General features: G+C 33.9%; 3 protein-coding genes across 3 annotated transcripts; 2 read left to right on the forward strand and 1 right to left on the reverse strand.

The window, feature by feature from the left end:
* Positions 1-377: 377 nt before the first annotated feature.
* On the forward strand, positions 378-6,948 carry LOC111284011 (E3 ubiquitin protein ligase DRIP2-like). The gene is made up of 7 exons (XM_022872735.2): positions 378-938; positions 1,761-1,860; positions 2,652-2,985; positions 3,149-3,591; positions 3,697-3,747; positions 5,525-5,597; positions 6,455-6,948. Exons 1-7 carry the CDS (start codon positions 824-826, stop codon positions 6,626-6,628), a joined length of 1,290 nt encoding a protein of 429 aa, XP_022728470.1. The 5' UTR covers positions 378-823; the 3' UTR covers positions 6,629-6,948.
* Positions 6,949-8,363: 1,415 nt separating this feature from the next.
* LOC111284013 (PRA1 family protein E-like) lies at positions 8,364-9,221 on the reverse strand. The gene has a single exon (XM_022872740.2). The coding sequence runs from the start codon at positions 9,093-9,095 to the stop codon at positions 8,547-8,549; it is 549 nt and encodes a 182-aa protein (XP_022728475.1). The 5' UTR covers positions 9,096-9,221; the 3' UTR covers positions 8,364-8,546.
* A 1,930-nt stretch (positions 9,222-11,151) lies between these two features.
* LOC111283718 (signal recognition particle 9 kDa protein) lies at positions 11,152-17,659 on the forward strand. Its single transcript, XM_022872313.2, has 4 exons — positions 11,152-11,336; positions 11,517-11,585; positions 16,876-16,969; positions 17,428-17,659. The coding sequence occupies exons 1-4, from the start codon at positions 11,265-11,267 to the stop codon at positions 17,502-17,504; spliced, it is 312 nt and encodes a 103-aa protein (XP_022728048.2). The 5' UTR covers positions 11,152-11,264; the 3' UTR covers positions 17,505-17,659.
* The last annotated feature ends 4,864 nt before the right edge of the window (positions 17,660-22,523 follow it).

Here is a 22,523-nt window from a genome sequence, read left to right on the forward strand (position 1 = left end):
ACTCTATATTTTTTTAAAATCAATTGAAATAAATTTATCTTATTTTTCAATAAATATTTTATGACTATACTCTAAAATTTATATCAAACTCTTTAAGATAAGTGTACAAGCATTAAATAGTGTACTACTAACCACTAAAAACGACGTCGTTTAATATGGAGCCTAGAGGTCCGTTCTTCCTTAGGGTACAGCCTTCTCTGTCGTTCGCAAGGGAAAGTCACCACCGATCCAAAATTCCAAATCCTAATTGGAGCCCTTCTACATTAAACTTGTCTTAAATATTTACTAAAAAATATTATATATTTTTATTACTAATATTATTATTATTAGTAGAATATAAATTATAAATAAAAATAAGAAAGAAAATACATAAAGACAAAGGAAACTCTCGGTTCATGCCCCCTTGGACGACACCCTCTTTAGTCTTTTCCTTCTCTCTCTATTTATTATTTTTAGATTCAGATCATTGTTGCGTTTCTCTCCTCAACGACGCCCCCATTTCTTCTTCTCTGTCCGAAAAATCCACATCGAAAATCAACGTTGTCTTATCCCATACTCTTTCCCTTTTCCTTTCTTTTCCTTTCAGATCAGATTAACATTCCCCATATGAGCCCCCATAGCTCTTAGCTTCCGTTCCCGTTTCCTATCGACCTCTCTGTTTATAATCCTTCTTCTTAGTGGTATTTCTGTCATGGGTTTTAATGCAGGTTTTTATGAAGATATGCACGTAAATATTCCGTTGCTTTTTGCTTGTCGTTGACATGCAGTGAGAGGGAGCATACGTGCAACGAGTTATTGAGATTGAAAGAGAAAGGGGAGGGAGATGGCGAATCAGGTTGTGAAGGTGAGGAGAGAAGCGATTGCGGTATGCATGACTTGTCCTCTTTGCAATAAGCTTCTGAGAGATGCCACCACCATATCTGAATGTCTTCACACGTGTGAGTCTCTCCTGAGATTTCTCTCTTTTTTTCTTTCAAATTTCGTTCCTTTTTCTAGCTCATTTGTTCTTAATTCTTCAAATTTTCAGTTTTTTCTTTGCGTTCTGCTCCTCTTTTAATCTGGGTTGTTCTTGTTTTCCCCGTTTTCTTATCTGGGTTTTTCTTGGTTTCGCTTCTTACCCTCTCTGTTGACTTGTTCCCTTAATGTTTCTATTACTATGCCTTAATACGGTATTGCTGTTTTATTTCATTTCCCTCTTTTTCTTACCAGTTGATGGTAAGGCTGTCGGTAGAAAAATATGTTGATATAAGATTAATGCGTACGGATTAGTTTAATAAAACGAGAGGGAAGCAGTTATATTGCTTTGTTGATGTATGGTATAGTAACTACTTTTGGCAATACAGTTTGATTATTTGGGAGTGGATTTTAATGTATTCATACATGACTTCTGTTTATTCTATTATGAATCCGTTTGTTTAAGATTCATTGCACCCAGTTATCGTTTTCCATATTAAGTTAAGGCTTCTTACTATCATATACTTTACTTCCAATTCAAGGGTGGTTTCCAAGATTGGAGCTTTCCTCATTTGTTTTGCAAGTCCATAACAAGATTCAAACTTTAAGATCGTTTTCCAGTTTTTGAAATGGAATGGAACCAACCTCTTTTCCAAGTTACAGACGAGTTTCAATTGCTTCACTTTCTCAGCTTGTTTCCAATTAAAATCTTTTCTATGATTGATGCGTGTGATCTTTATTTCAATGCCTTGTAAGTCTGTTAAATGGAAATTTATGTAAGATTTTGTCTGTTGAATTTTATGTAGTTTGCAGAAAGTGCATATATGATAAGATACAAGAGGAAGAACTAGAATGCTGTCCAATATGCAACATTGATTTGGGTTGTGTTCCTCTGGAGAAATTAAGGTATCCTTCATTTACATATTATGCTCCTATACCATCTTCTCTTTGTCCCTTATATAGTCATAAGTCATAACTCATCTGTTAATTGCAGCCTTCATGTCACAATTTTTTTTGACATGTAAAGTAATTACCACTAGTTTTAATCTTGTCAAATACTCCAGACGATATCTACTTGTTTGAAGTGGTTACTGGCAAAGTTTTCTGATTTCTTCTGAATGCCTTAGGATCATTAGTCATTCCATCCTTTTGAGCTCTGATAGTGGCTTCTCCTACATGCCATTCATCTTCTCACTGGCGCTATAAATTTCAGATTTAAAGGCAAGCAATAAAAATTTTGTGGAGGAAACAGTAGAAATTTGGAGGATTAATAATGAATCTTTTTGAAGTTAATGTTTACCAAGTTTTTGGAAGAAGATAGAAAAGCATGGATATCTTTAGAAGCAGCCAACATTGCTTGTTTCCCCGTTTTTCCAAGTGATTTGGCTAATATATGTAACTTAGCCAATTTCAAGTAAAATTTCTAGGCAGAATCTAGCATTGTTATGCAAATGTAAGAACTCATTGCTTTGTTAGGATTGTGAATATCTCCATGTCAAAATCAAGGTCAAATATTTTGAAGTGGAAAACATCCTTATACTGGGTGGATTCAGGTTATTGCACGCAGCTTTTGGCTTTCCTAAATAATCTTTTTGTATCTTCCTTGGTTGATCATCCACACACATGCTTAATGTTGGTTAATCGAAATTTTGAAAAAATTAATATGTTTGAGCTTCATTTGTGCTTTTGGTATTCAGGCCTGACCATAGTCTGCAAGATGTAAGGGCCAAAGTCTTCCCTCTTAAAAGAAGAAAAGTGAGGGCGCCTGAAATTGTGCTCCCAGTTACAGTGCCAACTAGAAGAAAGGAGAGATCACTCTCCTCGTTGGTTGTTAATGCCCCCAAAGTATCAACACAAACTACCATGACTGGAAGGAGAACAAAAGCTGTTGCCAGAAAGTCTGGTACTTTACGAGGTTCTAGTTTTTCAGTAGAGAAGCCTGTTAAAAGAGATGAGGACTCTATGGAGGATCACCAGGAGAGTGCAAGCTCACCTGAAACGCTAAATAAATTCACTCAGAATAAAAGACAGGTAAAGGAAGCCTTCATATTTTTTAAGTTGTCAGACTTTTGTTCTCATAGGGTCCAATATTGTTTAAATAGTTCTCTCTTTTCTCAAACATCCATTTACTTGAAAATTATTAATGTTTTAGTGTAGTCTGATAATTTCTCTCATCTATAAAAATTGAACACAGTGTACTTCTTCTGCTGAACCTAGCCAACACACGAATAAAGAAGCAGAGAATGGTGGCGCATCATGGGATGGAAAATTGGACCTCTGGAAACCTTTGAATTGTTTGGTGGAGGTTGCAAATAGGACCAAGTCCTTCAAGTCTAATCCACAAGGCTCTGATTCTAAATTAGAAGCTACTAATATCACCAACATTGAAGCTCAAATGTCCAAAACCAAAAATAGGGAAGACAAATGCAAAAATAAAGTTGAGGATGAAAAGGAGAGTATTGGTCCTGCAACTTCAGAAACTGTAACTCCTAAAATGTTACGCAGGATTCGTCGAAAAAGGGCTTCTGGATTTGGGGATTCTGGCTTTTCTCCACAAGCTGTGCTAGATGCTGCAGGTCCAAAGCATGAAAGAAGAATTGGTCCTGTTTGGTTCTCATTAGTGGCCTCTGAAGACCAGTAAGAGTTGATTGCATCCTTCAAACTTTAATGGATTGAAACCAGAGTTTATCTTAAGATTATTTTGTCTTGATCATAAACTGATTCAAATGTCAATGCTTTCAGGGAAGGAGATGCACCCCTTCCTCAAATTCCTGCAAATTACTTAAGGATAAAGTAAGTTCGTTTTGGAAATTCCTTTTGCATGAGTCTTACAATAGCTTGCTATATATTCTTCCTCCTTTTGCTGAAGATCATAAATTCCATATGTTGCTTGTTAGTTGTTAGCACCATGATTCTGGCCTGTCATCCATCCTGTTTTTCTGTACCATAAATCTCCTAGTATTTGGCTTAGCATACGGAAAAGAGAACAGACATGTGGGTTGTTACCAATTTAGAGACTGTTAAAGGAATTTAATAAATATTATATGCTGGAATTTATAAGGTAACAGATAACTTGGAGTATAAAGGAAATGGTTAATGGACTGTGAGAGCGGGTGGAGATGAGACAAGGCAAAGATACTAATATCTTGGCAGTCTTCTGAGGAAGCAATTTCACTTGAGGAAGCAGGGGCTATGGTAGCTGCAGAATTTTTTTAATGATATATGGGCAATCAGTGGATCACAGGCTTAAGTTACTTCCACCAATTATGTATTGAAACGCTTACAGGATGACTTACAACTGTTTATGCCTTGCTTTCAGTAAAGATTTAACTAGTGGACCTGATATAGTGAGTACCACCAAATTTTATGGCTACTGATGCTTATAAACAGCAGTAATAAGATAAGAAGGCTAGAAATCAGGTTTGATCCAGAGTATAAATAGGAATAAAGTACTGATGAGACCAACAAGCATTATTATTAAGCAACTGTCAGCTGTTTATACGGGTTTTTGTTATTCATCTTCGGTAATTTTAATGTTCATCAACAAGTTCAAGAAAGCATTTGGCCCGTGTGTGTTAAAGTTTATATAAAGATGTTGTAAGCTTAGGATAAAAAGGCTAAATGCGTGTAAAGGTGTGGTAAGACAAATAATGGTTGGAGTAGAATCACTTCAGTTTTAGATTGTTTTATATGAAAAAGGTCTCTCTAGTCACTTCCTATTGTTAATCCAGCTCCTATCCACTGAAAGGTGTTTATTTTACTTGGTGGATTATTTTATGACATTACGGCCATTTACTCTCAATTTATACTTCAACCTAAATCATTTGGGAATTGCCTTCTGGAAATTGTTGCCTAGATCTTATCTTAAGTTATCAGGTATGTGATGGTGAAATAAACATAGGGCACTATGATCCCAATTTCTATTCGCTGGTAAGTTGCTGTACTGTGAAGACTTATCTTTAACCAACTTTATGTTAGATTCCATATTGGATCGTTAAGCAACCATGACAAGACCACAAGCTGAGTACAGTTTCTGTGGTCATGCTAGAGACTATACATTCAGTTTGAAAACTGAAAAAGCTGACTTGGTAAATAGTTATCTCCTGAATGACCTGTTTAACAGTGAGATGAGTGCTAAAAAAACTGCAATTTTATTTCTTCTGCCAATTAACCTTGTTAATTTGACTATTTTTCTCTTTAAGTGGTTTGAACTGTTATAACTAGCTAAACCATTTCTATCCATTTTTTACAACTTACTCCTGCATGTTTTTGTGCTTTTTTTTCTTCAATTTACTGCATTCCAAGTTTACATTTTGGATCAGCCATATGGGTTAATGACCATGTTTTCACTTCGATGTGTATACCAAATTATAGTTCTTTCTCAGTGTCACTTAAGATGGTTCCATAACCATTTTGATTCAAGTGTTTCTTTATTAATTGATGCCAGAAAAACCTAAAAGTTGAATTTATCTCTGACTTCTGAAATGGTAGAATGATTCATAGATGATTATTATTAAAAATTTCTTTTATCGGAAGAAATAGTTATCATACTTCTTTCATTCTGTGACAGGGATGGAAATATACCTGTTTCTTTTATCCAAAAATACCTGATGAAGAAATTGGACCTTACTGAAGAAGCTGAGGTGAGTTATCTCTCGTTGAATGTTCTTTAATGATACACAAAGAAGAAATTTGGCCAAAAAGTTTTTGGCTTTTGGTTTTTCAATGTCTATTTTTTCAATCAGGCTCAGTTCTAAAATGTTATGCTTTATTCGTATGATAATCTATGCATGGATATTTTGAATTTGGTTAGAAAAGAAGAGTTCCAAGCCTTATTCTCCACTTTGTTGAAAGTATGGCATATGGGACAGGCGTATGCATGTATAACCAATCCAGACTCCTCATTACCTGAACCATTTTCACAACTATCTTTTCAAATTTTTACGTGTCAGTGCTAGAAGTCTATCTTCATTTAACTACTAGAATTTACTTGTTCGCTTGTTGTTTGCACTGAATCATCATATCAATTTACTGTGGTTGAGTTTCCTCTCATAAACTACGAATAATTTAAAGTTTAAGAAGTGTGACTGCCTCAAGTTTTCAACTAAATGTGAGAAAAAGTGTGCTTTCATCCCAATCTGTGACAAATCAATCGCAGCAAACTCTAAAATGCTGTCAAGTTTGCTTTTGAAACCAGTGAAGAACAGTCGAACAGTTGAATTGAATTATATAACCATCTTTTTGATGGGATCCGCATCTTTCTAAAGCCTGCTGAAGTACTATCCTCTTTGATAAATTCTACTGATTTAGCTAAATTGCATTCATTCTGTGAGAATTTCTGAAACGACTGAAGGATAAGAAAATAGGTAGGCAAATGAACTGAAGTAGTAGTTTAAACTTCACTTGTCACTAGAACAGACATTGTCTCACTACCTTTGGTAATTATTGATGTTGAACAAGGTGAATTGTCTTTATTACATTTTGTTATTTTTTCTGGCAGGTTGAGATCAAATGTATGGGGCAACCTGTGGTTCCCACGTTGCAGTTGTATACTTTAGTTGATTTGTGGCTGCAAACAGCATCGACATCACAGCGAGTACCAGCATCTGTTGGTTCTTCTGCAAAGGATTTTGTTATGGTGTTGGCATATGCTCGAAAAGTCCCAGATCAATAATAATGCTTTCTTTCATTCTTTCCTCACCACATCAATAATCTATGCATATATCCTTTATTCGAATCTCTTTGGTTATAGAATAGGACATTTTGATCCGGCATGTTTTTTTTATATAAAAGCATCTATCCAGTGAGTTGGTTCTTCTACAATAGTCTCTTTCATTCTCTTCCTTCGAATAGAACAGTGTATGCGGCATTGACACGTTGTTTGAAATCATGACATCGAGCTTGCTAGGGCAGATTGTATTATCAATTTACCGTTACAACTTGTGGATCTTTTCATCGTTTTCGATTAGTTTGACGTAAAATCTTCTCACTTTCCATCCGAGCAGAATCCTTTGCTTTCAAGATTCTTTTTTTTTTTAACGCACAGGTCGGGATTTTAAGACTTGCGACCAATGTGAACTGCGTCAGCATTACACTGCGTTATGTGAATCTAACAATTCCCACGCATGATGGGATGTCAGTAAATTCGAGTCCACCCAAAAACCTGGGAGCATGTTTTTAATTTGAGTGTGCCCAGCTGGGTCTCAAGGAAAAAGAGAATGTGATTTGGTTAAATTCTCGAGGCATGATTTCCTTATTTCAAGATTTTGGGTTTAGATTCGTCAAGGATCGTGCAAGGATTGCATTTTGCGGTTAAAAGCACTGAAGCTTAAGGAACCAGAAGTAACTAAGATATGGTCAGATTTCGAATCTTTTACAGAGCTTACAAACCAACAATAAAGCCTCTTGAAAAGACATTAAAGAGCTTACAAACCAACACCAAAGCCTCTAGAAAAGGCTCAGATGATTATTTAGTTTAATTGAATTGTAGAGTTATTTTTAAAAAATGATATCCAATAAATTTAAAACTCGATAATTGTAACCTCTTTCTTAATTTCGAACTAGAATTTTATACGAAAAGAAAAGACTCGGATGGGAAAAAAATTGATAAAGACCGAAAACCTGACTTGGAGGAACTTTGGCAAAATCCCATTTAGGACAAAAGACAAACCACAAATCTTTGCTATCTATTGAGCAAAATATCTGTAGGGGGAGGAATTTATAACACCATGCATGCAGAACTCAATGTCAAAGGCATTCAAATCAAACCATAAAATTTCTAGGAGATGACATTCTATATTCCAGTTCCACACTTCCACAGACAAAGAATGACAACTTTTGGGGCTCCTTTGACCCATATAAAGCAAAGCAAAGCAAAAGAAAAGAAAGAAAACACCTAATGGACACTGGAAAGGGAGAGGGCCATCTAACCATGTGGATGGATAGACAGCTTTAGACTAATAAACCCTTTCATCGCTGGAACAACTACTCATGGCGACTGTTATATTGGTCATTGACAAGGACCATTCTTGTTCTTACAGTCATCTTCGTACATCAAAAACATCTATGACTATGCCTATGGGGGTGTTTGGCCATCTAACCATGTGGATGCATACACAGCTTTGAATAATAAACCCTTTCATCGCTGGAACAACTACTCATGGCGACCGTTATATTGGTCATTGACAAGCACCATTCTGTTCTTACAGTCATCTTAATACGTCAAAAAAATCTATGACTATGCCTATGGGGTGTTTGTTCAAATTACAATCTCGAAAATGCAGTTAGCAAATTCAGATTTAACTATTCCATCCTCCCACCTACTAAGTTTGGCTTCAATGAATACACCCACGAATCCAAACATTTAATACTTCAGACAAAGACAAAAGCTAAGACATAAATCCAAATCCTAAACCCAGAAAATAACATTTAATTTTTTAAGTAATTATCAAAACTTAACAATTCACATTACAAAATTTACAAACACATTAACATTAATTAAAAGTAAAAAAAAAAAAAAAAAACCCATAAAGAAAAAAAATTTCAGCACTTCAAGCAAAGAATCAATTCACTGTTAAATCGATAATTTGGATTTAAACGCGGGAGTACCCGGCTCGGGTGGGGCTGCCGCCCACGACCGAAAACAGCCCACCATCGCTACCGTCCGGTTCACCCGAGTACAAATCCTCTGTTCCCCTAAGCGCAGCGTGTAGTCCCACGATAAAAACCCCAATCAAAACGGAGACCAACACGTTCAACCAAACGTCGGTCAGAACCAGGGCTACAATCGTAATTACGGATAGGATTGCCAGCACGAGGCGGTCGTCAATCGTGCGGTTGAGAATGACCAGGGGATCGTCGCGGAAGAAGTAGAGAAAGAACCAGGCGATGAAGACGACCAAGAAGACGATCATGGAGATTGGATGCCATAGGAGGCTGAGGAAGAGGATTACCAGGATTATCATGGCGTAGTTCACGCGGAAGTAGTAGAGGTTCCGCTTCATACGGGCCGTGGCGTCGCCGAAGGAGATGGGGCGGGCTATGGATGAGAGCGAGAGGAACTCGCGCCATGGGCGGCGCGTGAAGGTTGACATGGTGGCGCGTGTAAAGAACGCGGTTGTGGGCGGGGATTGCGAGGTCATTGTTGGTGCCAAAGAATCTGATTCGAGCGAGAGAGAGAGGGAGAGAGAGAAAGAGAATCTTAAGCTAATTTTCGAGCTTCGCGAGCAAGGAGAACTAAAGCGAGACAGAAACCGCTTCGAGAGTTAACACGTGACGGTTATTTATTTATTTATTTATATTTTCGATTCCCATGGGATCTCCTAACGGCAGCGTTTCCTTGAATCTTCACATTCAATCTACTACAATCATTATTATTATTCATTTATTTCTGTGTTAATAATTAATTGGCATTATTATTTATGGGTTCGTTATTACTATTTTTTAAAGATTATTAACTATTAATTATTGTATTTATTAAAAAAATATTATTAAAAATAAAAACTTAAATAACCTTAAATATATCTAAGATATTCATTAACAAAATCTAATTAGTATATAAAAAATATTTTTATATTTAATGCATTATTTTCACTAAATTTAAGAGAAAATAATACATTAAATACATATTTTTAAATATCATATTAATCATATTTCAAAAATATATATAATATTAACAAGATTAAGTTACACTGAATTTTCAAATATTAAAAAAAGGAAAATAGCATATTAATAGTATACAAGTATATTATTATAATTAAATTATGAGATTATGACATTTTTTAAAATATTATAAACAAAACCACTATTCATTGAACTTACATTATCAAATTTTGGTCTATTTGCAAATTAATTTCTCTATTGTTAATAAAAAAATATTTTCATTGAGAAATGCAAATTCTAGAAAATTAATTTAGGAAAAAACAATCTGTTCAAAGAACAAAAAAAAAAAAAGTGAAAAAAACAAATTTAGGCATTGGTTTTGCACGTTATCTTTTCTTTTAAAAAACGAAAAAGCTTTATTGACAAAAAAAAAAAAAAGTTTTTACACGTTTTAAGAAGAAAACTAAGCTTGAAAATGAAATATTAATCAATTAAATAGAATAAAAATTTTCCATTAATTTAAAGGGTCCCCACTTTCCATGTTGTCTGGCTGGCCTTCATTACTATTAACATCCTAATTTTAAGGCACGTTTCTAGCAACCTAACCTCATTTTAAGATGAATTTCCCCCCACAAAACCGAATCATTATCATTATTATTATTATTATTATTATTATTAAGGAATTTCAAAAAATATTAAAAATAAATTATGCTGAATTTTATCCTACATCTTCAAAACTCATTTAATTTTCACTAAATATAATAATAGAAATTAAAACCATAATAATTAATTGAATAGTGTAACGATGAAATTTAGTGTCTAAATTAAACTTCAATTCAACACTACTTTGAGAACCCAAAATAAAAACCATGGAATTATAAAGAATTTCAACAAATTAAGTAAAATTCATTGAATCGAAAGCTTCGGTCAAAAGGAAAATCATTGTGTTTTATATACGAAGAAAAAGGGTCAAATGAAAATTATTTTTTGTAGTTCCCTTAGAGAATAGAAAAATAAATTATAAAATGTTGAATTAAAACTTTAAATTTATTAAATATTATTTTTTAAAAAATAATTATATAAATTAATTGAATATACAATTACTTCACCAAAATCACATTCGCATCTACTCGGCCTCCCACAAAAAGTATGGGATTGTTTTGTACTGTCCTCAAATCCCAACTTCATACCCACAAATCCTAACAATTGTAGCCGCTCAACCATCATGTCTACCGTTTTAGTAAATATGATGCAAAAAACAATAAGTATGCAAAGAAACGCATTGTCATCTACAAGATATTTCAATTACAACTGATCAATAGCAATGTCATGATTGAACAACCCAATGCGACACTTGAACAAAAAGCATAACCAATCTAATAAGTTAATTCAACATGATAACTAGAATATGGGTGTTAGTCTAAAACGGCAGCGTTTTGTGATTTTCTCGGCCTGGGGTGGTGGCAAGGCCACACCAAATTAAAGTCTGTCCCGCACTTACGCTTTTTTTTTTTTTGGGCTGTCGTGGCGAGCTTCTATTGGTTTAAGGATGACCTTTGACCGTAATATTTTTAGTATATAAAATCCCTCATAAACTCCCCTGGCAACAAAAAAAAAAATCGATGATAAACTGAGCTTCGCCTTGAGTGTGACAACGCTCCGTTTGCAGATTCTCATCAAAATTCGGTTCTTCTTTGATTGACGGCGCAATGGTTTACATAACATCGTGGGACGAATTCGTTGAGCGAACAGTACAGTTGTTCCGTGCCGATCCTGAATCGGTATTTAACTTTACTCTCCCTCTTTTTCTCTACCTTCCACTCTTATTATTGTCATTGTTATTATATAATTGGAAATTTTGGTCTAATTAGCGCAGTTAGGGTTTGCAAAATATCAGTTATGACTGTTACTGACTTTTGTTTGGGGTCTATTTTTTCTGGATTTGGATCGGGGGGACCTAGACGCGGTATTGCATGAAGTACCGGCATTGCGATGGCAAATTGGTTTTGAAGGTTACTGATAACAAAGAGGTATGAATTACATTCCCTAATTGCTTAGATTATTGACTTTGATTGAATCAATTGTCATGTGAAGGTGGTAATTGATGTTTATTTCCGAAGAATTAGGTTAGATTTGGGATTAATTAAGAAAATGTGTGAAAATTTGACGGTCTGTTTACCTTGAGTGGATTTACACATATGCATCATGTGGAATGTACTTAAGATTGTATCCATTTTAGCTTTCTTGATGGAATTGCAGCAATTATTTCCTTTTTCTATTTTCTGTTGCTTTATTTGTTTCTCAGTTTTTGAAGAAGTTTTAGGGCAAAACATTACTTTTCTGTTAACTGTTTGGATTATTACTGTTCCATTCGAATAGAGGCTAAGAACTTTGATGGCATGTTGTTAAGGGAAATAGAAAACTCTTGATCATAGATAATGGAAGACCTAGGTTTCTTGAAATAGCTTATGAACCTGGTTTGCGTAACCCCTTGGTAATGGTACGATTAAATCAAAGCGGGAGGAAAAAGATGACAGAATGAATCTGTAATGAAGTTGCCGAAGAAGAAAACAAGAGTGGAAGAGGAAGAAGAGTAGAGAAGGAGAGAGAAATAGAAGAAGGAATTCAAAATTGTATTTTCTGTATGAATTAGCTTGCCTTACAACCGTGAATCAGTCCATGAAATACCCTCCAATGGACTCTGGCTTAAGAAGGAATAACTAATCCTGCAATTAGCGTTTACTAACAATTTAACTAACATTTAAATTAACTCTTTTATTTATTGGGCCGGACTTGCTAAACACTCCAACAATCCACTAGGCCTATATTACTACTAGCATAAGCCCATTCCACTACCAGCATCAATTCCAGCTTGTAACAAACACCCCTTCCTTGGGAAGATCCTTGTCCTCAAGGATCATAAGCAGAATATTTCTTCTGTAATTCATGTAATAACTCCAAGCTGCATCCTCTCTCTTCTTGTTCATCCTTCTGGCTAGAATGGTGATAGGTTCCTTGACCAAGGTTCCATTACTATCCACCATAAGAAGCTGGAACTGTGTTGGCTCTTGTCCCCGTGCCTTTTCCATTGTGATACATGAAACAATGGGTACATGAGAGTATTTGCTGGTAACTCCAACCTGTAAACCAGAAGTCCAACTTTTTCCTACACCTCGAAAGGGCCCAAGATTTAGCAGCAAGCTTCAAGCATGATCTGTTTACAACAGACATCTGCCTATAAGATGGAAGCTCGCTGTACGCATAATTCTCCATGTCAAACTCTCTGTCTGATTTGTGCTCGACAGTCTGATGCTTCATTCTGTTTCTAGCCATATTTAAATAAAAGCCAAATCACTGCTTCCCATGCCTGTGGATATCTGCCAATTTCTCCCACTTTAGAATCACCATGAATATAGGACGTGTGCTGGATTGCTACTAATATGGATAAAGGTTACAGGACAGTTATCATTTTCACTAAACTCATCTGTACCCATACTGAAAATAATATCTTGCTAGTTCTTATAGTTTTGGAGAATCTTCTTTACACCATTAGTAATATCATAATATTCCTCAAAACAAAGATAAAAGGAAGAGCATACCAGATGTAGAACCCAAGGTATCCGCAGCAAGATCAAAACCAAGCCCAAAGATCTGTCTCAACAACATAGTTGTGATCTCCAAATGATCAAAGATTGCTGTGGTAATACTCTCTTGAAGACCTCCAAAATCAGCAGCCAAGGTTGGTTGATAAAGGACAGACCCTGCTGTGTTTACTTGAGCAGAACAGAGAATGTTGACAATAAAGAGAATAGTATCTTGCCCTTAGCATCCTTCTTGTTCATAGTCATTTCGAGAGCATTAGCTGTCTCCTTAATGAAAAATCCATTATTATTCAGCAGGACATTTACAACATCAATTGTGTCAGCTCAAATGTCGACTGCGCACTTGTCACTAACAGCTACTTGAAATAGGAACAGAATACCACCGTTGATTCTAAAAGAATGGACAACCCATTCCAAATACAATTTATGTCTATCTTTCAGGTTAAGAACACTATAAATATCACCAACTGCCTTTTCAAAGGCTTGGATCTCCACCAAATAAATAGTCTCAAGAAGACTTGGGTTGGCTACTTGGCTGTAAGGTGAAAAACATAGAAAACCCTTCTAACAGTGGAAATAATCTGACCACCACCTCTGTTGGTGGCATTATCATGAAGAACCATATTATAGACTTCAAAGCAGATACTCCTCATGTTCTCCTCAGTCATCGTACCTTCCTGCAACACCCACCGTAACCCCACCACAGTAGAACTCTTAAGTTCATTAAGATACTGAATTTTTTTAAACACATCAACAACTAAGTTAGGACCAGTGGTTTCAGGGCCAAAACACCAAATATCCTTTGTCAGATCGGTGTCCCAGCTAAACTCTTCAGATAAATTAGCATTATATCTTCTTTCAACCTTTGAACAACTTTCAGCATATAACCTTGTCCATTAATAGTAGGTATAAACATTCCCAAAGAAAGCAGGTAAGGTCGTGGACTAATTCCACCCAGCAGCAGCAATTGTAGACTTGCAATAGCTCCAAGAAATGCTAAGAACTGATTCTTTCCACCCACAGCATATGATCTCAACATTTCAACCTTATTTAAACAAATCGCATTACACTGCTCAAGCTTAAGATCAACAGAAAAGACAACATCTAATCGGGCAACAATCAAAATCTTAGGATACCAACTGAACTCAATACTTAGCTGTTTACAATTCTCTGAACCACTTGAATCATTCCACAAAACTCTCAATTCATTTCCTTTAATAAAGCCATTGGGCTTTTGACAGGTAACATCAGACTTTAGATCAAACAAGAACAATGTACCATTCTCTAATGAAACCATTTTTTCTTTAAGTAAACGTGGATTGTAACAAGCATAAAACATTCTAACAGAATAGCTAGGAACAGCATAGAATGTACCAGCCATTAAATACCCAACAATGGAATTATCATTACAATCATCCAGTAACTTACAATTGTTCACTTGGCTATCTAGCTCTTGGACCTCCAGCTGTTGCTCTGGTTCATTGGTTTTCTCTGATATAGTTGATCCAACAACTGACATCTAGTGTGTCTTGAGTGACCCAAGCTCTACTGACTGGTCTGTCGGTGAGTTATACTCTAATCAAGATATAATCTGTCAAACATTTTTTTCATCTCATACCAAAATTTATCAAACTGAGCATCCGTCTCCTGTCTCAGCGGAGCAGTAGTGTCATGCAGTTTCACCCCCAAAATTTTCAACTTTTTTTTGTAGCAAAATGACTTCCCTCTCCAATTGGATAATCTCATCATTAGCCTTGTTAGAATCTTGGGCTCTGATACCAAATGGTATGATCAAATCAAAGCAGGAGGAAAAAGATGAAGAAATGAATTGGTAACAGAGTTGCAGAAGAAGAAAACAAGAGTAGAAGAGGAAGAAGAGTAGAGAAGGAGAGAGAAATAGAGGAAGGAATTCAGGATTGTATTTTCTGTATGAATTAGCTTGCCTTACAACTGTGAATAATCCATGAAATACCTTCCAACAGACTCTGACTAAGCAGGAATAACTAATCCTGCAATTAACGTTTGCTAACAATTTAACTAACATTTAAATTAACTCTTTTATTTGTTGGACCGGACATGCTAAACACTTAAACAATCTACTAGGCCCATATTACCACTGCATAAGCCCATTCCACTACCAGCATTGATTTGTAACAAGTTGGTATAAACATCTTGTCTTGTTAATTTCCTACCTTTTTTTCAGCGAAGTTCTCTAGAGTATTCTGCAGAAATAGTGGTTAAACTGATTCTGTTTTCCATTTCTGGCCCCTAATTGGAGAAAATACTATCACCTTTGACTGTTTCATTAGTGGAAATAATGCATGAGTTAATCTTGCCAGTGCCTTCATCTATTTTTGTCAGTTGCATTGAAAGAGCTTTAAGGAAGCCATTTCAATGAGGTTAGCATTAACTGGTGAAGAGATGCAGTTGGTGTTTTGAGACAATTTTCTATTAAATGGACAAAAAGTCCTTTTTCTGAGATCTTCAAAATTCCTTAATGATTGATTATGCTTGCTTTCCATGAAAACTGAGCTGTTGAGTTGTGTTTAAATAAGTTTACAGGAAGTGTTAAACTGACTTATTTAACTCACAAACTTTAAGTCTATACTTGAAACGATGTATTGAAAGGTGATGAATTACATAAACATTTTAAACCTGTCTGTTTTATCTGACCTATGTGTCTTGGGTGATCAGTTCATATTTTCAGGATTCAGGAACCTATATCTTTCTTCAGCTGTTTGATATGTTTCACTTTTTATTTGGGTGGACTTTCTATGTATTCCTTTATATTTTCTTGATGCAGTCGATGTAAAAAAACTTTTATCTTCCTTTTCATTTGACAAACTTAAAAAAAAAAAAAAAAGCAAATATATCTTTTTTTCCAAATAAAAAAAAATGCAGATATATACCATGTCTTGTCAGGTACTGTATTAACCAACTCCTTTAAGACTTTCATCAGTCATTATTTTGTCACTTTGACTTAGAAGACGTTAGTAATGTTAATAATTGGCAGTTCTTATCAGAACATCTTTGTAGCTTTGTGGGTTTGAAAGGTTAGCGAGAAATTGATAGTTGAGGATGGCAGAAAATTATCTATCCTAAATTCAATTTGACTTGATTATCTCAAGCTTCAGTGATACAAGAGCATAATTGAAAAGCCTACACCAATCATGTGTGGTTTTTGGGTTTAGAACTTAGTGCTAAGGTCCAACGTGCTATTAGGGCCATGGATGACGAAGGATGTATTTGATAGAATCCCATCTTGCTTGAATAATCTCAAGTTTGAATGTTTAAGAGCCTAACTGAAAACTGCACGTATCAGCAGCTAATAGCTTCTGGACTGGACCAAAGGTCCAAAGCAGTCTAGGGATCTCTCATAAAAGTTAGTATAATCGGTTTGTTAGGAATGATACATCAGCGATCACAATTAAATCTCATTTCTGCTTCTGTCTCCCTCCTAATGTCTTTCCACTAATGTCTGCTCACGAAATATGATACTCATGCATTGTTTTGTTTTGTTTTGTTTTTTTGTTTTTTGTTTCTTGTTTTTTTTTTTCTCTTACTGTCTTTTTGGCCTTTAGATTTTTTAAGGAAAAGAACTGATCAGTTGTAATTTTGAGACTTTTGAATGGGAATCTATGACATCAGGATTTGATGTTATCCTGCTTCTTTTTTGCTATTGGGTTTGCTCATGATGAACTATTTTACGTGTTATTAGTGCCTCAAGTTCAAGACAGATCAAGCACAGGAGGCCAAGAAGATGGAGAAACTGAATAACATATTCTTCACTTTGATGGCTCGGGGACCTGATGGTAGTATTTTTCATTTCTTTCTAATAAAAACCACTTATTTATGTTCAGTATGTAGCAAAGCACAAATCATCATATTCCTCGAGAAAAAAGGGGGGGGGGGGGTGGGGTGCATAAAAATTACTGTTTAAGCAGGCAATGAGTTTTGCTAGGACGACCGTACTCCTGCAATTAATTATCTCTTAAATGTCTTAAAGTTAAATTGATAAAAAAATGCCATGGAGTTTCTTTTTGACATACAATGAAAGACCAAAATCTAGAATCTAATTGGATAGATTCCAAAGAGCAGGCAGTGGAAAGAAACCCTCTCAAATGGGTACAATTGATGTTGGCAATGTCTCAAGGAGTTTATTTACTGTTATGAACAAATTTTTCTAATAGTTTCTTTTATCATTTATCAGTGTGCGTTTGGTTTTGTATCTGGATGTTCTAACTAGTTAGCGTTCTTCCTTTCGGTGCAGTGGCCATGTCAGAAATTACAGGTAAAGAACAGATCGAAGCACAGCCAGCAAAGAAGGGAAGGGGAAGAAAACAGTAGACAGCTTGATTTGTTGGTAGGCACATAGGGTTTTGGAACAAATAACATAGCACCTGGTGAATTTTAGGGAGAAATTTTGTGACATGATTTGAAAATGCTCAGATTATCAAAATTTTCAGGAAAATTTTAAGATGAAATATTCATGATTTTCTGGATTCCCTCCATTACAGATTCACTTTCTGTAGATTATGGTACAAGTATCATTACGTTTTCCCTTTTGGAGTGGGATTTAAGTTCCCAATCCATCACTAGCAACTCTGGAAAAGGAGTGAGGAATTTGGACCATCTCTGTTTTTGCTTCTCTAGGATGCAGACCCTTGAATTTCACACCGTTCTTCATCTGCATCTTTTGACATCATTACTCGGAAGCGAGGCATGGAGTAATAATGCCTACCCATAAGAAACAGGACACCCTGTTCACCCAATAAATCTGCAAAAGAGCTAAAATCGGTTTTCATTTCAGTATTCGCACAGAACCGTATATCAGCTGTACTGGAGTGTGAATGTCTAGTCAATTTGTAGGCAGCTTTGGATTATCCTTCTGCCAAACTCCGAGTTCTGACTGATAAAAAGAATCTGTTTGAAACGTCCCGTCTCAATAATTATGCATCACTTATTCACTTTGTTGATTATGGTGCGAAACCCGAGGCATAATTGACGTACATGAAATACAGGGCACAGCCTCCACTAAACTTTGTGAGACAGGGCTCTTCCTCTGCAACATAATTCCGGGACTCTCTGTTTAAACTGTTTGTTGTTTGAAAGATTAATCCTCGACTCGTGGATGAAATGAGAACGGTCCCTGGAGTTTGGTAGAAATTCAGACCAAAACTTCCCTCCAGGCTCCAAGCAAACATTTTTATCAACAAATAGACAAAATATTTCAATAGTTGCTACTATGTTTACAAGACAAAGAACAATTTTTTTATTCTTTTACGTGGGTGGGAGACAGAAAGCTCTTTTTTTAAATGAATGAGATCACGGTATGTAATAAAGAAAAAAGCCATAAAAAATTCATAGCTGTGGGGATTTAAATTTTAAATTTGATTAATGTTGGATGAATATTATTTTTTTAAAAATAATTGTATAAATTAAATGAATTAAACTTTGTTGAGAGAAGACCAGGTTTTTTGCTCTGACGGTATCTCGTCTCCTTTCACTGGCAAAGTCCATTACAAGAGCAAAGTTAAAACAAACAGGCCAAAACCAGAACAAGCGAAGTTGGTTTGGCAAATTCTAATGATGCCGTACCTTAAATCTCCTCACTCATCAGTCTTCTCAGATCCCAATGCATTTGTCTACGCCTCTTACTATCCTTTGCTTTATCTGGTTCAAAAAGATAAAGGCGTTTAAATCCATGTGCCAAGAAAAAAGCTTGTGAAATCCCAACAACACTTTTCCTCCCCCCTGAGAATCCTACTACTACTATTTGAAAAAGGGTAGACAAAGTGCATTATTTCTTTATCAAGAGGGGTGCGTTTGAGGGTGTTGGTGGGGTTTCCACCTTCCAGGAAGCTCTGGTTTTGGAATCCAAATATATTCTCCTCAAATGGTGATTTTATTCCCACAATGACACTCGTCTATGAACGTCTGGGCTAAAGGGTTTTTCTGTCTGGTTCAATTCCTTAATCTTAAAAAAAAAAAAAAGAAGATTAAAAAAGAAGGAGAATCCGACCAGGATTTGGATGAAGATTTGATTAGTTGTAAGGAACCGGCTCTTTTAAAAAGCATATTAGACCAACAAAGACAACCAAACGAGGGTAAAAAAGCAAATTTTTGTAAGAAATTTTTAGAGTTCAGTTGTTTCATTTTCTTTCAAGTGATTTACTTAAATATTTATATGATGAACCTATAAAAATGTTTAGACTATAAATCTGCGTAGTATAAAATGGACAATTACTCTTTAAAAAAAAAAAAAAAACAAATGCATATAGAAAAGGTGTTGAGATCATGATCATTGATGAAAATTCTCAGTTTATGAGTTTACCATTTAGGAACAGCTAAAAAAAAAAGATTTCCTGCTTTCATAAACTATGCTTTGTTTATTTATTTTTTTGATAAAGTAAATATATTATCTTAAAGTTAAAACTTTGTAATAAAAGTAGAAATGGTTACATATTAATTCCTTGATGTAACTCCTGTAAATTACCCTCTGCTTTTAATGCTTTGCCAACTTTATTGCTAATGATTATATATGCTTTTTTGATTCTTTTGTTTTTCTCTCCTTTTGCCTTGTTTCTGTGTAATACTAAAAGAATAATTCATGAACATATTGCACTAAAACTTTATTTGATGCCGTTTCAGTGTGGTGAGTTTGAAATTTTTTGTTTCTGATCATAACTTTATTTTGCCTTTAAAGCTAAGACACAAAAGATGAGTTTACACTTGGAAAAGACCGTTTTCTTGATCAAATAGGAACCCAGAAAATCTAACTCTATCCTCAGTAAAATAAAAGCAGAAGAAAAAAGATAGAGGTAAAGGGAAAAATAAAATGGTACATGTTGACAATTTAGTACATATTTTTCATCATTTTTATTGTATAGTAATGAAATTAAAAATAATGATAAAAATAAAATTAATTATTATAATGATAAAATTAAAATTAACATAGTGATTATGAATTATAATGAGACGAAAAATGATAAATAAGAACATTGATTTAAAATGTATATTTAAAAAAATTTTAAATTATTTAACTTAAAATAATTACTAAATAATAAAAAATTTTAAAAAATATTTTTTATGATAAATAATAATTTTGTTAAAAAATAACAATAATATTTTAAATAGTACTTTTACTATATTAAATTAGAATTATTTTATAATTTTTTTAAAATTAAAATAAAACAAATAAAAAAAGTCAAATTGAAAGGATAAAAATGTAAAAAAAAAAAATTATAATTGTACGTTTGTCGGCTGAACCTAAAATCTCCTGTAGGAAAAAACTTGTTTTCGGTGCGTTAAGTACAATTTTTCGTAACAAACGCAGCCCCACTGGGATACATTGGAAACCACATGCAGCCGAAGAATAAAACCATTACACAGTTCTTAATTCTGCAATTTTGTCAACTTCGTAGATAAACTGCTTGTTGAAATGACGAGCTGAGATGGGCAACGATTACTTGCCTATAAAAAAAAAATTACGTAATTTGTCAATGCAACATTTTTTGAGATTCCAAACATTTTGTTTTAACAATGATTGTAACTATAATAATTTCATGTCATCTATCATTTATATATGAACAATTTTAGAATCAGCAAGAGCTCTCCTCAAAAGGGAAGAAAGAAACCATTAGTTTCCTTAGCATAATTAGTCACCAATTAATATTTGTTGAACTTAACTATAATTATTAAATAATTTATATATTTTTTTATTTTATATGAAATAAAAACAAGATATCATGAATAATATATAGTAAAAACTTCATGATTTTATCACATTGTTCATCTGCATACTAGTAGTAGTCATTTAAATCTTGGAAAGAAAATACAATTTAAGGGCTCTCAAATTTCAACGGTTAAGATTATTATGCACATCCAAATTTATGAAATTTGGAGTGCGTTTTTCCATCATGCATTTTTTTTTTTTTTATAAAAGACATCTCGTAGTTTAAGAATAAAAAAAAATATCATTAATTAGATTTGATCATAAAGTTTTTTGATTGTTTCCTCTTAAAAATAGATATATAAATTAATTGAATTAAATTTTATATTTATTGAACATTTTTATTGAGTTAAAATAATATTTTTAAAAAAATTTTATTATTTTATTAAAATAATTTTTTATACTTTTATTACATTCAAATAAATCTTTAATTTTTAATTTGCATTCAAAAAATCTCTTAATATAAATTAAGATTTTATTTGAAATAAAAATTTATTTAAATATAAATTAAAAAATAAAAATTTATTTTAAAAAATAATTATAAAAATTTATTAAAAATAAACTAATTCAGTTTTTTTAATAATTAATATCATACTTTTCTAACATAAATTTTACTGTTACATTTTATAAAAGAAAATGATTCATATCTGAATTTAATTGTAAAATTGATTAATTTATTAATTTTTTTTGGTAAAATAAATTTAAAATAGATAGATTGTTCAGTATCTCATGTCAAAATTAAATATACAGTATCTGACAGTTTAAGATATGTGATTTTTTTTTATAAAATAAATCTGAAATAAATAAATTGTTCAATTCTTCATGTCAAGATAAAATATATCGTATCTGACAGCTTAAGATAGGTGATTATAAATTATACATTAAAGATGATTTTAACAAATGATTATTGATAGGATTCGAATCGAAAATCTATTTTTTAAAGAGAATAACTTTAACTGATTAAATCAATCACTTGTTAGTATTAATTTGTTAGTTATTTATTTATATCAACACCATTCAGAAAGGGTATAATAGTAATTAAAAATATACAGAGTGCCGCAGCTTTCAGGCCAAAAGCCAAAATATTGGGCGTGAAATTCTTCCCCAATTATAAATCCTTTTAGTTAAAATTCTAAAAACAAAAGTACATGAATACCCAGAAGCCCACGGAGACGGAACGGATACTGAAGTCAACGGCAGCCGGACCCACGTCGGTCCCACTGAGACCCTAGCTGTGTTCTCGCGGCGCAAGTTAGCTGTCCCCGATGAGCATTGCCGGCAGTCAAAGGCACCACCAACTAGGGTACGTGTCGGACTTTTGGTAATAGAACGGAACACGTGGAAATACGTGATTGGGTAAGTCCAACAACGGCTATATAGGGTTTTGCTCTCGAGTACCGGTCTGGCCCCACTTTTGGGGCGGTGGTTTTGATAAGAAGAAAAAAAAAGAAAAAGAAAAAAAAAAAAACGAACGCACTGGAAATCAAAGTAAAAAACACTGGTTGCTTTTTTGTTTGTTTTTATTTTATTTTATAATTTTGAAACGGGTAAGAATGTAGTTTTGGTTTTGTTATTATTATTATTTAAAGATTTTAGAATAAAAATATTATAAATATTAAAATTTAAAATTTAAA

The sequence above is a fragment of the Durio zibethinus genome, chromosome 3 (assembly GCF_047325235.1).
Source record: "Durio zibethinus cultivar Kanyao isolate XHJ-2024 chromosome 3, ASM4732523v1, whole genome shotgun sequence".
Taxonomy (NCBI): Eukaryota; Viridiplantae; Streptophyta; class Magnoliopsida; order Malvales; family Malvaceae; genus Durio; species Durio zibethinus.